This window comes from Pteronotus mesoamericanus, unplaced genomic scaffold (assembly GCF_021234165.1).
Source record: "Pteronotus mesoamericanus isolate MK-2021 breed Mesoamerican mustached bat unplaced genomic scaffold, CSHL_Meso_final scaffold_167, whole genome shotgun sequence".
Lineage (NCBI taxonomy): Eukaryota > Metazoa > Chordata > Mammalia > Chiroptera > Mormoopidae > Pteronotus > Pteronotus mesoamericanus.
Genome location: NW_026555308.1, coordinates 35,407,275 through 35,423,975, shown reverse-complemented (window position 1 = coordinate 35,423,975; position 16,701 = coordinate 35,407,275). Strand labels below are relative to the sequence as shown.

The 16,701-nt window shown below is 41.1% G+C and overlaps 1 protein-coding gene across 8 annotated transcripts in view; it reads right to left on the bottom strand.

Moving 5' to 3' along the window:
- Positions 1–16,701, bottom strand: part of SEMA6A (semaphorin 6A) — a 126,223-nt gene that overhangs the window by 32,493 nt on the left and 77,029 nt on the right. For 4 of the 8 annotated variants that reach the window (XM_054589927.1, XM_054589924.1, XM_054589929.1 and 1 more), the window contains exons 7-13: positions 13,430–13,520; positions 10,021–10,140; positions 9,243–9,331; positions 8,169–8,404; positions 4,394–4,525; positions 1,941–2,096; positions 380–556 (exon numbers count right to left, since the gene is read on the bottom strand). In XM_054589927.1, the coding sequence (XP_054445902.1) occupies positions 380–556; positions 1,941–2,096; positions 4,394–4,525; positions 8,169–8,404; positions 9,243–9,331; positions 10,021–10,140; positions 13,430–13,520 (1,001 nt within the window). The remainder of the gene's footprint in view (positions 1–379; positions 557–1,940; positions 2,097–4,393; positions 4,526–8,168; positions 8,405–9,242; positions 9,332–10,020; positions 10,141–13,429; positions 13,521–16,701) is intronic. The other 4 variants (XM_054589931.1, XM_054589928.1, XM_054589926.1 and 1 more) reach the window with 1 other exon arrangement.

Genomic DNA, 16,701 nt, shown 5'->3' with positions numbered 1-16,701 from the left:
TTTTATAGGGCAGGGTAAAAATATCATTAAAAGTTTCTCTCAGATCGGTTCTTTTTCCTGCCACCACTGAGATACCCCACCTCCCAGGACACAAAGTGATCTCTTAATCAGATAGATCTAACTGAAGGTAAAACGGATCCTTGTGCATGCACACACGCATCACACACATACACATAAACACACATGTGTGTCTATCTCCATATAAATACATTATTGGCAAGGAGAAAATGTTTCTAGTGTATCACAAGATTTTTACAAATAATATTAAAAGCCACCTAAAAATGTATAAAACCTAAGTCTGCCATGATTTTCTCTGGAAGAAAGGGACCACAATAACATAACAAACAATTACTGAGGAAGAACCAAATGTTTTACATACTTTTCGGGGTTGTAAACGCTCATCTCCTCCAGGAAAAGGCTGTCATTTAGGAAACCACTGTTTCCTATTCTGGCCAAGAACTTCAAGATGATTCCCTTTTCTGATCCCAGGAAAACCACAGTGTGATTCTGATACGGCCCAGCAGCGGTGTCCACCGCAATTTTGGTGAGGCGGTATCTAAAATGACAGGATCGCATTTTTTATCTCTTTGTTGGTCTGCCATTAAAGTGTCCCCTTTTCTACTTCAAACAATGGTGACATAGCTTTCTAGTAATAACCTTAAGAGAAATATATGCATATAAATAATGCTCTCAAGCTGTTCTGGTATGTTATTTCCATATGCAGAGCATTAGTATGGCTCCAAGGGGAGAAAGGAGGTATGGTGCGAGGAGGCCAAGTTACATAATAAATAGACAGCCATAACCATCTGAAACCACTCAGCAATTATCCCTTCCATGAACAACAAGGAAAGGCTGATGTCTCCTCTGAAGAGGGGAAGAAATAAGGGAAGTCATTTAACATGTCATTTAATATCGGAAAGAAAAGCAATGGCTACCATTCATTTTTCATACTGTTCTCCTGAGGTGTAAAGCCTCATCAACAAAATGCCAGATTAGAAAGCTTTTCAATTATATGTAGAAGGACCGAGACTTCTGAAGGATGTGCCGGCCAAACAAGGTCCATTTAAAGCAAAGGTGAAGGGTACCAGTCTTGTCACATGTCCAGGATAAGTCCTATTGGGCACCCTCTTTCTCTGAAGTCCCTCAGCCATTCAATACTCCATAGACACCTACTTGTCCTAAGTGTCATGGCAGCTTCCAGGAAACATGGACCCTCTTGCAAGGTTACACTGTGTCCATCTTATGGGCAAGAGCCATTATAATACTTCAATATCTATCAATAAAGGCACACTTTAAAAATGATGGTAAAGTTAATTAACATTGTGTTTGATGATTGCCACAACTGGATGGTACTTAGGAAAACCTGTTGAATTGTTTGTAAGTAAGCTCTAAATATATACTAGAAGGAGTATTCAGTGCTTTCATGGCCTTCAAGTCAGCTATCCCACCTCTGTTGGCCACCGCTTCAAATAACAAATGCTGAAGAGACGTTTGAGCCTCCATACTGGTATACTTGTGCAAATCCTCCTTTTGTCCATGCGCCTCCTGACAGTTAACAACCCAGGCCAGTGCTTGAATGGAATCTGCAGCCTGTTTTGCAACCACATTCCAACCAAACAGGTATCCGTCCATTGACTGATTTTCCTTCACTGCTCCTCTATTTTGCATAGATTGGAGTAAAGGGCTAACCAGGAAGGAAATATCTTTATTTCTCTAATTGCTCTTAGTGTCCAGTTAGCCCGGAAATACCCAAACTCTTCTCACTGGGAATGTGGTTATGTGGGTCTGATGGCATCCACCCAATTCACCAGCATTTTCATAGCTATTCAGTGTGCAGGGTAGCAGAAGATATCTGTGGCATTTCTAAACATGATCCACTGAGATGGGCATAAGATGTAGAAGGGAAGGTCTGTTTATGACAGAGATTGCTTGACACCCACCTGACCATTGTCCTCAGGAACCATGGCCTGTTGATGATAGAAGGCACAGCCTCATCCATGAGTGGGTGTGTTTTGATGAAGTTCAGGGTATCATCAGGAAACTCATTAGAGGTTGCATATCTTTCTAAGGAGGATGAGCCAGCGCAGCAACCTGGCCTAAAAAGAAAAAGAAAGGGACCTGACTGGGTGGCTCAATGGGTTGAGCATTATTCTCCAAACCCAAAGGTCACTACTTTGATTCCTGGTCAGGGAACAGGCCTGCGTTGTGAGCTAGGTCCCCAGATCGGGGCGTGTGAGAGGCAACCAACCTATCAGTGTTTTGCACCTCGATGTTTTTCTCCTTTTCTCCCTCCTTTCCCCTCTCTCTAAAAGTAAATAAAATCTAAAAAGATTTTTTAAAAAAAGAAGAAAGGGAGGGATCTTACTTCATGCTTATGGAAAATTCTTTGAATGAACTGCTTCTCTAAGCATCTGGCATGAGGGAGAATGTACTGTAGGCCGAGAGGAGGAAGCTGAACAATGCAGAATGCCACCAAATACAATGTGCTTAGATTTCCTCCAGTCCTCTCCGTCACATAGAGGAGCCTCAGCCAGAACAGCTCAGCCTTGCTGGGGGCAGCTTGGCTTCCCCCCAGGAGCACAAACAAATCCTGTAAACAGTGATGGAGCTTGAAACAAGGCGGGGAGTGTGTGGTTGGCACATGTCTCAAGGACCACTCTCTGTGTCCTGAAACCCTGCTAGAAGTTCTTGAGGCATTTGCTCCACAGAAGGAGAGAATTAAGCTGACTTGTCCACATTTGTGTTTTGTTTTTTATGGGAGCTTTTGTTCTTGTTTGATTTGGGCAGGTGCGAAAAGCCAATTATACTGAAGATTCCCTCCTGAAAGGTCATTTCTTTAGGACATGAAAATTTGTTTCTACAAGAAATTGTAAGGTTTCAGGAGTTGAGGGGCGTCTCAGTGAAGTCAGGTCAGGGAAACACTGACACCAGTCCCGTCCAGCCATCTGGTTTGCCTGCTGGTGCAGGGATGGAAGTCAGACTCTGATAACAACGGTGTAGTCTAGCCGCTCGCGCACACTGCTTCATGGCACTAGCGCAGCATGCCCTGTGAAAGGATCCTGGCGTCTGCAAGATGGACGAGGCAAGCATGTGGGAAGATGAGAGTAAACACATTCCCAATAGTAGAAAATCACTTTAGGTATGTTCCCTGGCCAGGGCTAACACCATCTTACACACTAAGGGCAACATATTACAAAAGTTCACCCTGAAACCTGATCCCTTGGGCTTAATTCCGCTTCCTGCTTACCTGGGAGGTAGCTAACAATTCCAGACATTGACTTAGAAAATCTATATGAAGTTTTGCCAGAGCGTGCTTTTTGCACCTAGTCTGCTCTCCTTTAGTAATGGAGTATACACATGTCAGATAATTCAGACAAAGAAGACAGATAAACCATAAGGGTTCCTCTCCTGGGTATAGTGGTTCACATTAGTTAACTTAATTCAATTAAATGGCTAGGTATTTTCTATGGGGCACTGGAGGCTAGGAAGAGGTAGTTGGAAACCAAAAAACTTAAGACATTGGGTTGCTTTCCAGAGGCCCAAAAATTCAGTGGAAGAAGCTGGGCACACAGGGATGTTTCTATGTGACTTAGACTGCAAATGCTGTAATGAAAGTAGGCACAGCATTGGGGGAAAGTTTTCTCTTGTCCCAGTTAGAAAGGGTGACTTAATTGCTTTAGTGTGAAGATTTGAAGGAGGTTACAGTGGACCAAGAGGCCTCTGGATTGTCTCTGGACAACAGGTTCCCAATGAAGGCAATTCCGGGGCACACTTTTGGAAGCGGGTATCTGGATTGTGTCTGGATCCTAAATCAACCAGAACCTGGCAGACCAGAGACATGTTAATGGCCCACTGCAGCTATGTTTTCTTCTTGCCCTTGCCTGAGTCTTGACTTAGCTCTGATCCAACCTGATCAAAAAACCCAGGGAACACCATTATATTTCACATTTTAGTAGGATTTAAAGATATAAGTCTGTATAAAATTGAAGGGAAGCAGGGAGGAGCGATGGAAATAATCTATCCAGCTATATGAACTTGCACAATATACACTTTATACCTCTCTGGGTCTCAGTTTCCTCAACTATAGACCATTGGAGCAAGGTGGACAAGATGGTTCTATTCATCCTAGGCTTACATTGGATAAACCACAGAGGTAGAGGTTAAGCCAAAAACAAGAGAGTCATTGTTTTGAATATAATGTAGGTAACTCTGAATTTTGCTTAAGTAGATGAAGGCAAATAACCTCATCGGCCTTTCTGTTGCTCCTGCATTTCTACCTGTATGGCTAGCATGGAAGACACTGGTGTGCAGTTCGCCAAGATATTCATTAACAGAGAAGCAAGCTGTACCATTCCTAGGAGTTCAAAATAGCCATATAAATATTTGCACGTACCTGGGCTTAGGCACTCGCTCATCAGGAACCGGTGTCCAAGTGGAATCCGGAGACTTCTGTTCTTTGAATCTTCCAGTAAAAACATTGGCAATGTCGTGCATGTCATAGGCACAAACTGCAGACCCAGGGATGCTGCAATGTGACATTTCACACAGTGTTTACTCATGCAACGGGTGCACATACAGCTTGAACAACATGCTCCAAAGAAACTTTCCTATTACAGGCAGTTGAATTTAAAGTTCATACTCTGAACAATAAATGTTAAGAGATGCTAGTGCATAAAGAGAATATTCCTGTGAATCAAATTTTCATCAGTGGCCCAAAAGAAAGGGCTAGTTAGAGCAAACTCATAAAGAGAAAGAACTGCTTTCTGTCTTCTGGAACTAAGACAAAAGAATGTTTATAAAGGAAGAGTGGTTGAACTGGTGACTTAGAAGTTTGATGAATTCCCTGATATTAATTATCAGTCAATAATCCAAAAATAAAATCTTCAGAAAATATTCTACATCTTTAATATTGGCAAAAACTTAGGTAAAAGTGCCTCAACTATCCACATATTGCTTCTTTAGATTTGGTACCTCTAGCTAAGGACGCCAGGAGCGAGAATGAATGTGTGCAGAACCCATGAATATTGTCAGTCACTGTACAGTTTTTACTTCCTGTTTATTTGCATAAGACTGAACAATTTAAGTCTCCAAAGCATCACCACTTTGCAAATAAAGTACTCTATTAGGTGCTAAATAATAATAATGAGGGTAATCTCTACCTGTAATTGCATTCTTGCCTGGCACTCCTGGAAGGACTTTTGGATTTTTTTTTTTCCATCAGTGGTGAGAGGCATGAATATTCATTCATCTGGATATACTGTTTGAACCCACACTTGTTTTTGACTATGGTTGTTCCTTGATTTTGATCAAATAAATTGCAGGCACCAGCTGGCCAAGAGTTTTAATCAGGCTTTGTGGTTGTGGGCCAGCGCACGGCACGAGCACCGGGGCAGGACTCAGCGCTTTGTGCTGTGGAAGCATCACCCAGCACAGGGAGGATGATGTGTCTGGGTTTTGCAAATGTTGAAAGGATATGGAAATCACTTCATAAATAATTAGGAGAGCTTTATGCTATTTTACATTTCATAACACAATTATTGAAGAATAACAAGTAAAGCAAGAAACAGGGAGAAGATTAGAAAGCTTATTTAAAACAAGGTGGCAGAATGAATTTTAAAGTATTTTAAAATTAATAGTAGTAAATTTTTAAAAGTAGTATATCCTACACTCATTGTTTACAGAATTGAGTATATAAGACAGTGACCCCCATTTGTGTTGAAAATTTTGAACCCTGGCATTATTTAATTTTGTAATATACCTCATATCTCCTTTTCCTAAAAGTAACAGGCATACGTATTTACTATACATATTAAGAAATATAGGATAAATTCTGAATTATTTTATGAGGTACCTTGTAATAACTAAAGACACCCTAGGATTTTATAATCTTCCCAAGGTTAGAATCACTTGTGACATCCTTCCTTCTTCCCTCCTTTACTCCCTGCCTCCTTCCTTTCATCTTTTCTTTATTCATCTTTCATCTTTTCTTTATTCATCTTTCATCTTTTCTTTATTCATCTTTCATCTTTTCTTCTGTTCACCTTTCTTCCCATCTGCTGTTCATTCAGCCTATACTTACGGAATCCCTAATTTCAAGCAGTAAATGCTCAATAAATAACACAGAGTACTGTTCTTAGTTGACTCACAGTTAAGTGTGGATGCAAATAATAACATGGTGATAATAAACTAGTACAGGACAAGCTGTTAAGAGCAGTATTTAAAGAGTTATATGCAAGATCTCATGGGAATTGCCTCGCGCTTAGACTTGGAGCATTCTTAGGGTTTCAGCGGGCAAACAGACAGTGGCTCTATACGTGGACTTGAAAGAGAACAGTACATGAGCAAACAAGTCATGTTCATGTTCAGTTCAGAAAGCCTTTGTCACTGGACGAGAAGATGGGTCAGATCTTGAGGGGGGTGTGTGCCATCCCAAGGAGCCAAGCTCCCCCCCCCGCAGCGCAAAGAGGAGCACCTAAAGGGTTTGAAGCAACCTGACAGTGGCCAGCTTTGCGTGAGTGGGGGATGGGTTGGGGAGGAATGAAACTAGAGGGAGTAAAAAAAAAACCAGGGAGGAACTATAATTTACAGATGAAAATGGGTGTGTGAATTTTTAACATTTTCTGATTTTACTGAACACATATATTTCTAAAACTGCATAAGCATGCAACAATTGGATGTTTCCTAGGGGCCTTTAAAGACAATACTTTAAATGAGGTATCTATAATATGCAGTAATTTACTACGATATTGTAATCACAAAGTAACTCATGCCTCTCAAAACAAGGAAATGCACCAACCAGAAGTGCACTCTGAAATCCCACTAGCCCCTGTATTCCCATGCGCCAAGACATCATTCTTCTTCCAATAATCCTAGATATGCAGCATGAACAGCCAAGGCCTGAATTATTATATTTTTTCTATTCTCAAGTCTAAAAATCCCTACAGATGGTTCACGCTTACTTTAATCTCACGGAGTACTTTTTGCTGTAATATGGTTTCATATTTTCATATATCTTCAGTGGGGAACTTTTGACCTCTGTATAATTAAGGAACATTATTTCATCCTTTAGCTTGGTCTCTGTTCTGGGCTCTCCCCAATTTTGACTCATTTCTTTCTAGATGCCGTCCTCCAATTTCATCATGGATGTGCCTGTCATCTATGTATTCATCAAATTCTTAAAAGCCTTTAAGAAATGCATAATCCAAAATAAAACAGTGTATTCCTAGAGGAAGATAATATAGGACATCCAAAATTCTACATAGAAATGAGAATATAGTAAATGTATTTAGATTTTATGACCAAGCCCAGAGTTATGACCATTTTCACAACAGTGCTAGGACCCTAACTAAGGTCTGAGAGAACCGAGTACCAGGGATTGTAAATGCCTTCCTCCCTCCTATGCTTTACACTCCACACATTCCCACTGCTCCAGGAACACTTATTAGTGTATTATTTAATTGCTCAGTCTTAGTGTAAAAAATAGAAAAATGGAAATAAACAGGACAACACTCCATATTTCCAGGTGTGATAACTTAGAAGTCCTCACGCAAGCCCTCCAGAGCTAGACGGCGGTGCTGTGGCTGGGACCCCAGGCTCCTCCGACAGGATTATAACCGGGGTGTCTCAGGTGGGATGCGGGATGGAGTCATCCTGATCCTAACCTTCACTCTGTAGCACTTATGTAAATTTCCAGTGTTTTTACTTGGAAAGTTATCAATAATAAAAGTCAAACAGAATAGTATGTGACCATGAGAGAAAGGAGAAACATTCTTGGGTTTCAAGCTGCCTCTTCTGTCTGTTGACTACTTCGACCAGGTACTATGATTGAATTTAGGTTGTCTCAAGTATAAAAAAAGAGGGCAACAGCCTTCATTTCCAGGATTATTGGAAGGATTGAGAAATAACACATGAATAGTGTTAATATGCCAGGAATATAATGAGAAGATATTGTTATAATTTACCTAATTGTAATACATTCCCTAAAATCCTAATCTAAAAATGCTTATAAATGACTCTCCATTTGTTGATGAAAACTGAGTGTTAAGTGCTTTTTAGCTACAAATAGCGAGTGGCAATTTTTCCATCAGTTGTGAATCTCGCGTATTAGAAGATAGCCCCTGGGAAAAAGGAGCCGGAAGATTAGGTCAACACAGCCAGGGCATGGTTACCTGTTATAAGGTGTGGAAAAGGTTGCCAAGACAACATCACGGCCATTAATGCGAATCACATCTGTAACCGCTTGGAGTATGTTGAAATAAAAATGGGAGTCTCCAGGAACTGAGCAGTTCAGGCGAGCCTTCAGGAAAGATGTCCACTGTTTCTCCAGGACTCTCTGCGACCCTCCCATGTCATTCTTACAAACCTGGGCCACTCTTGGGAAAACTACCTGCAGAGATAAAAGACACTGGGAAAATGAAATGCACTTACTTTTCGAGGAGATCTTAGTAGAAATTCCCTTTCTTTGAAAATAGAAACAGAACAACAAGGTGCTTAATTTAATCCTGTGTTTCTAAAATCAGTACCCTCCCTCTCCTGAAAAAAGGAAAAGCTCAGCATGGGAACAGCATGTTTTAAAAGATAAGGCTGTGCCATTTAATACAGAGCCATAAATCCTTCAGGGGGATCAGCTCTGAGCCACACAAACTCATTTCCATACAGACTGCTTAGCTTTTTATTCCCTCAAACAAAAGCACACTTTGTACGCACCATCTCTGGCATTCTCACTAGCTGCCTCTGGGCCTTGGATCTCATACTCTGAATTCCTGTAACTATGCAGGCCACCCTGGCATTAGGTCTGTGCCCTCTCACTTAGTGACCTCTGGTAATAACAACTGAAATGGACATCTCCTAGGTGTTCTTTTGCTTTATTCAATAAAGGTAAAATTCAAGACTCTCAGTTTGCATAAAGATACGGGATGTCTACGCTGTGTGCGGAGCAAGTCATTAAAAAGATAAAACTGCTGAATATACCTGGAAACCACCTCTCAACACGCTCAAACCTCAGAATGAAATTACCAGACATCTGTTTATCACATTTTCAGAAGAAATATTTAAGATGTTCCCTGTATTCCGTTACTATAATGATAAAACATACAGGCTTTGAGGCAGCACAGTGTTTGTTTCATTTCCACTGATCTTTGGATCTTCTCAAAATGATGGCTTTGTCTTTAGATTTCTGGTTCCTATTTCAAGGACATTTATCACAACATTGGTCCAAAAGTGAAACATCCCCGACCCCTTACCTTTCCCATGGTGTTGTATTCCACTGCTATTTCCCTGAAGAAGAAGTAGATATAGTCTCCATAGTCCACTGCTTGTACAAAATATGGTTCTGTGGACAAATTGGGGACTTTAATTGGAGACAAGTCACACAGAGTTAAAAGAATTTTAATCAGCTGCAACCAGTGACATGTTATTAATTAGAAGTGTAGGGCCATTAGACATTTGGTTAACACTAACCATTTCTAATGACTTCACTTGTGCAAAGGCCGGTGATTTCAGAAAGCATTTGAGCCTACAAATTATATATTTCAGAAGTGGTTGCAACCAACAATGAAGGCTTAATGAGTTTTGCATATCTCTGTAATTTTATTTTCCACAATGGAATGCCCATATTACAGAAGGGATTTTGTACACATCTTTTCCTCAACCCTGACTCATACAGGGTTATGAATAGCTTTTTTCCTGTTCCCCACCACCTCCTAGCCCCTGCTCCCCTTTATGAATGAAATGTTCAATTCTTTTCATGTGGGACTCTGAAATGAGAGTTTGAGGCAGGGAAAGATGAATGTAATGTATTCTATTGTAGGGGCATTGGTAGTTTTGTTAATATTTCAGAAACTCATGGGAAGTGAAAAAGGGAGGTAAATAAATCAGCTGAGACAAAAGGCACAATTTGCACCTTCCTGTCTGTCAGAAGCCATTACTAAAATGAAACTACAGTCTGGTCCTTTGGGACTCTAAATCTCCCTCAAGACATGCATCTTCTCCCCTCCCTCTTTTCTTCTTTTGTTTGTTCACCTTTCAACCATTTTGAGTCGTGCTTGACGGTCCGTAGGGTTGGGCTGTCTCCAAGACTCCGGTATATAACTGCATCGATAGCGAGGAAGTCAGTCACTGTGGCTGAGTATAGTTTTCCATCTTAGAAAAAAAGAAAAGAGGTGAATGGGGTGGAGAGCAAGACAGCGGGCATGGGGGAATAATAGAGACATACCCCAGACTGCTTTCCTCTATCAGGCAAATGAGATAGGACAACTGGGAAAAATTCAAGAATCTCTGGGAAAATACTTGGCCCACATTCCTAACCACTTTAAATTGGGATCATGAGAGATGAAACATTTTTCATTTTTAAATTGCACGGTAATTTCTAAGCAGCAGCAGCTCCAGGAACAGGGCAAATGAAAAACGTTGTTTGCTTCCGTTGATTGGATGGTCCTTGACTGAAATCTCCAAGCTAAGGCCTCCTGGACACAGCTGCTGCCACCACACTGTGGTCAGCCGGATCGGCTGGATCCCAGGAACAGACAGAAGCTGACTGGTATCCCCTGAAATTTTATGTTCATGCAGAAGTAATGGAGTCCTCAGACTGAACAGAGGAGGGTAGTCAAGAAAGGCGGGGCTTAATAAACAAAAATGAGCTGACTTAATTACTGTTTACGTGCTGAGAGTCACTGCGGCTCTTTACCTAAGTCACAGGAACCACTGAACCCTGCTAATCTAGCTAAATAAGAAATATTTACTTCAGTATTTTCGAAGTCATAAACTGGAAAACATTCTGACAAACAAGATACCAAAGCAAAGAAAAAAAGGGGGAAGGGGTGATACTGAGTTCAAACTTGGCTTTCTTTATGAATTCATGCTTTTCGGGAGATAGGCTTGAGGGTACATCCAAAGCAAAGGAGACCGAATTAGATGATATATTAATTCCTAAAAATTTTGATTCTTTTTCTAGATTAGCAAACTATCTGCACACAAATAATTAAATGAGATGTTCTAGGATAACAAACTCTATATAGATGTAACAGGGACAGTAATTATATTCAAACTAAAAAATTACTTCCATTTTTAATGGATTACATATCTTCATTAATTGTATGTCAGAGTGGCTTATGTACATACAATATAGTATACTTTAAGTTCTTCTGCTTGTAGGAAAGCACATTGGTTGATAAAAAGCTTACCCAAACATACCTAAGCAAAGTTCTTGAGGTCTACCTTTGGTTTTAAAATAACTGAAATTGGTTCAAGTTCATTTTAGAGCTGTCTTAATATCTGCATTATTAACAGCCATATATATTGGTAAGTGTTGACGGGGTTAGATTGGAACTGCAGACAACAAACCTTTCTGTTGATAAACATATTTGCAAAAATCACAACTTTTGTTAACAGAGTCATAGCCCCAGGTCACACAGGTATAACTGGGGAGTGAGGATCCAGGGAAAAGGTGGTGTGGGTGTCTGTGTGTGTGTTTATTCCTCCTGACCACTCTCCAGTACCCTTTTTCTGTTATATTCAGCACTGGGTATCTCTCCAGAACTTTTACTTGTGAAACAGAGTGCTATTCTGGCATTCTTGATAATATGACACCCATTCAGGGGCAGCAAGGATCTTCTTTCTTTATTTTTTTGAGTTGTATACTTTTTTTTTTTAGTTTTTAAATCATGTTTATTCTCTTACAGCTGTCTCAATTTTTCCCCCTTTACCCCCCTCCACTCATTCCACCCCCACCCCCTCTCCCACAGTCAATTCCCACTCTGTTGTCCATGTCCATGGGTCATTCATACGTGTTCTTTGTCTAGTCCCTTCCCCTTCTTTCCACCGTTGTCCTCCTTCCCCATCCCCTCTGGTCACTTTCAGTCTGCTCCATGTTTTCATGCCTGTGGTTTATTTTGTTTGTTAGTTTATTTTGTTGAATAGATTCCACTTATAGGTGAGATCATATGGTATCTGTGTTTCACCAACTGGCTTATTTCACTTAGCATAATATTCTCCAGTTAGCAAGGATCTTCTTTATTAATAAGGGCTGAGCTTCTGTGAGATTTCAGACATTCCAGTGAAAACTTGCTCAGCATACATGATGGGGAAGTGGAGGGGCAGTCATAGAATTGCCTCATAGAATTGTCTTGTATGGCCTGCTTTATATAGCTCCTGGTAAGTTGGTGGCTTTAGAAAATACTCTGCCTATTTTCCCTTTTATACTTCAGGCTACCACAAGTCCTCTTTTTAGTTTACAGTTGGATTTAAATTATCCACTGCAGCCCACATCCTCCATGGTACCAGCTAATGCCAATTCAAGTGTCAGAAATGTGCTCCAGAGAAAGTTATACATTTTGCAATACACTCAAGCATCTCTTTCTGTTGAGCTTGCTCCTGCCCATGCTGACATAGATTTACAAGACATTGTATTTCCTGCAGTGCTGCTTTCCAGTGATACTGTGCTCTAACTTTGGTGGGGGAACACGAGGCAACTTCGCTTAACGTGGCACAAGCTATTTCTACATTCTGTGACTGCAGACTTAAGACCACAAAAGGAGGACACTGAGGATGAGGTTCAAGGAGCTAATCTTATTTCACAATCAAAGGCCTAAAGCTCCTCATCTAGCTAGAATGTGCTGGTTTTTAGCTTTTATAATGGAAATTATAGCTAACTGCTTTAGAACAATCACTATTATACCAACTCTTTTCCCTATGCCCACCTCCAAACGCACAGCTGGCAATGAATTCCTAAACAAATTCCTAATCACCACGTACACACACTCATCCACAAAAATCTCAATCTGAAAATGTTGGCTTATTTGCTGCTGCTTTATATCATTTTCAGTGCAAGGAAGATGTGAAGATGGCGAGTGTGGGTCACCCTAGGTGGACCAGCATGGGGACCAGCATCGTCCCCTCAGCCACCACAGCCTTCCCATCAGACGCAGCCGTGTAACCCAATCAGGTCAATGGTATTTGAGAAGGGGTTTGCTGGAAACTTACCTCACTGCTCTGCGAGAGCTTATAGAAACTTCCTTTTGTCTCTTTCCTTCTCCATTCTATATGTGGACAAGAACTATGTAGCCCTAATTGGGCCTGGCAGGCATCTTGTGACTGTGAGAGCAGCTAGCCTCTCTCAGACGGAAATGAGAGGGAGCAGAGAAATGAAAAGGACCCACGTCCTGGATGATATTGACAAACTGTTGAATCAAACCAATCTTTACCTTAAATAGTCAATCTTATTTGAGCCCGAACAGGTTCTAACCAATGTATTACATGTTCAGTGCAAAGCTATTAGCCTTTTCTGAAGGCACAAAAGCATTGGCAAGTGTGGCAAAGACTTCTTTTAAGATGCAAAAGTACAATTTCCATACCAATTTCACTCTTTGAGAGCAGGTTTGCAGCAACACATGGAACATGCAAAAGCAAATGCAGAAGAAATCAGATCATTTACCTGCAAACAGAGCAATGTTGGCATGTTTGGCATCATAAGGGCATCTGGCCATTCCGCTAAATTCATCCCCAAAAGGTTCCAAAGTATCCATCTAAGTGAAATAATAGGACTTCATTAGGAACAACAACTAACAATAGTAATGCCTAATATTTACAAAGCACTTAATGGCTAAGTCTAAGTAATTCATATTCATGGTGCAGATTATCCTCAAATACTATCTTAGATAAGTCTGTTGGCTTCAAGTGAGGAAACTGAGATTAAGAGAGATTAAGGCACTTGATCAAGGTTCTACAGCTCGGAGAGTCTGAAAATCAGTCATGTGTGCTTGACTCTTAACCATTACAATAAAATGTCCTTCTGTAGCCTTCTAAAATGCTCTGGAAATAAATGTGTTCTCTTTGGAAAAGGAATTTCTGAAGCAATCTCAAGGAAAATTTATTAGGCTCCCTCCTTCACTTCCCTCAAATTATCTGTGCAGTCATGAACTCTACAGAGAATGACCTCAGTTTTTAGTTTTGTTTTGCCTGAGGAGCCCTGCCTTTTTGGGTTAAGTCCCAGGAGAAGACACTGGATTCTTCCTTGGGTTACCTGGTAGAAGAGTATGGCATCAGCAAAGGTGCTAAAAAATGGACGCAAGTAGAGCCCAGGTGACCTTTCCTACCTACTTCAGAAACATGTCCCAGCCCCAGATCATGCCGTTGAGAAAGAGAGGACCAGAAATTGAGAGCTCACACTGATCAAAGGCAGTGAGGAGTGGGCTATTTGACTTCTGTCTCCTAGTGCCCACCCACACCTTATTCCTGTATGCTAGAGGTTATTGCTGGCTTGCCAGTGAGTTTTGTGTGGCCATCTTAGTATGTTTTTTAAAAAAAGACAAAGAAAGAGAGAGGAAGGAAGGAAGTAAAAAGGGAGGGAGGGAAAGAAAGAGGTAGAAAGAAAGAAAAGGGAAAGAAACTGAGCCCTATTTTAAAGCAAGGAGTTTGCACATGAAAACCTGGATTTCTTGCTTCTTTTGAACAAGTGGGAAAGTCAGTTTAGGTCTTTCTTACTCAGGTGGTAACAACAAGCTATTGCTGAGTAATGGGCACTCTTGCCATTTTCTTCCAGCAAGCATGTGGTATCCAGTACCACAGCCCCTTCACCCACAGAATGTATCAGCATCCTGCTTGCTTCGCTCCTATGTTACCTGCCTGGCCCTGCAGGCATTAGCAGGTATGGCAAAACCTTGCTAGCTCTTCACCAAGTTCCATTTCTCTTTCCTAATATTACACCATATTACACTTACCATCCTCCCTTGGGTACGTGTGATCACGTGACTGACCTCTGGCCATGGACTATGCACCATCTCTAGCTCTTGACCCTAAAAACCTTCCTGGGTCTTCTACTTTCGCTTTCCTTCTACATTCCCCCCTGTACACAGGGGATTCAGTGGATTATTTTTAGACCCTAGGAGATGGCAGAGGTATGAGCAGGATGGAGCTTGGCCTTCTGAATAAACTCAGAGAACACAACTTTGGTCACTGACCAACACTCAACTATGACATGAGCAGGAAATGAACCTTTCTTGGCCAGCCACTAACCTTAGTCAGCCTTCTGCCTCGTGGTCTTCTTCCTTAAACCACGGGATCATCCTAGCATTTAAATCTCAGAATCAGAGTCCACGGAAGGATCTCTTTCACATCATTAATGTTTTTTATGCCCCTGTGACTCACTCTTCTGTATAGTTCTAGGATATTTTGTGTATCTGGCAGTTGCATGGTTTGACTACAGATATAAAAACTGAGAGAATATAAACCTACCACAGCACTGCTGCTGAGGAAGGATCCACGGAAAGACCTCTGCCACTAAATCAAGGTGCTTGGTGTCACTGTCCCGGAGGAGAGTGAGGTTCTTACCGAGCAGTTGTTAGTGTTGTCCAACCAATGGTGTTTTTTGCCCTAAACCTCCAGAAACCATTTCAGGGATACAACAGACCTTTTCTAACTGTAACCATTTTGAGATAGCCCCTATTTAAGCCAGCCCATTTGTTTAAATTGTAGTGGAGAATCACAAAACCATTGTGTTAAAACCATGTATTTTTAGGGAAAGATGTTCAAGTCAGACACCCTTTAAAACAAATGTACTTTTGCCTCCCAGCACATTTTCATGAAAGTCCTTTTCAGATGCTCTGTTCCAACAAGACCTCCCTATTGAACTGTGACAGACTTTGCCACCTATGGGTCTGGGAAATATTCAGAAGTGATGCTTCGTGTACCATGACACAACAGAAATGCTGGTCCCCAAGCAGCACACTCTGTGATCCTGGCAATGGGGAAACAATATACAAGGGGAAGGTATTTTAAAAATGCACCTACTTCTAAAACAGTGGCCAAAGCTGTAGCTAGTCAAAGGCAGGAAGCAGTGAAGAATTAATATATTGATTTGTGAGTATGGAAGGTGCAGAGACAAAACAATATCATGGTGAAATCCTCTTTTCATGAAATAAGAACTAATCTTTGCATTAGTCATCAAGTCGCAGATTTGGTGGAGCCCCCGGGAAATTAAATCACCATAGGGTCCGGATATTTACTAAGAGTCAGCCTGACTTTTGCAAAAGTTCAAGGGGTTTAGAGAACAGGAGGGAAAAGGTATTGAGTGTAGTTTTAGATTTATAGAAGGTAGCCTTCAGAATTCTCCCCTAGATAATCTTATTTGGGCCATAATCTTTCTAGTACATTCAGACTTCTTTTGTTATAAAAACTATATGAATAACGCCATGGAACAGAAGCAGAGACCAAAAATCTGTCACCCTCCTGCTTCAAGTTCGTCTAATCAATTGGATGCTTCTGCATTATGGGATTTGGGATTTTCAGTGGAAGACAGGTCATTGTTTTTGCTTTGAATCTTTGGTATTGATCTGTTGATAAAAAGTATGTAAGAGGGAGGCTGTCCATTCTCTCTGAAGCTACAAACAATATGTCCCATGTCATCAGCAAAATTCTGCTGTGCCCAGAGTCTAAAAGAACACTTTTCTGAGCAATGTCAAAGTTTCTCACGACCATTCACTGTGCTAGGCATATAGATGGGGACCACACAGGAAGAACATCCTGTCTGGTTTCTGAGAGGCTCATGCCCCTGGAACATGTCTCAGCAAGTACGGCTAGAACAAGTGAGAGGGGAAGGTGTTACCATAGGTGAGGCAGCCTGGGGAGTAGAACATGTGCGGGAAGAATGAGTGAGATCACTCGTGGCCTGTGTATCTCAGTGCCAACAAAACCTGTAATTTGTCATAA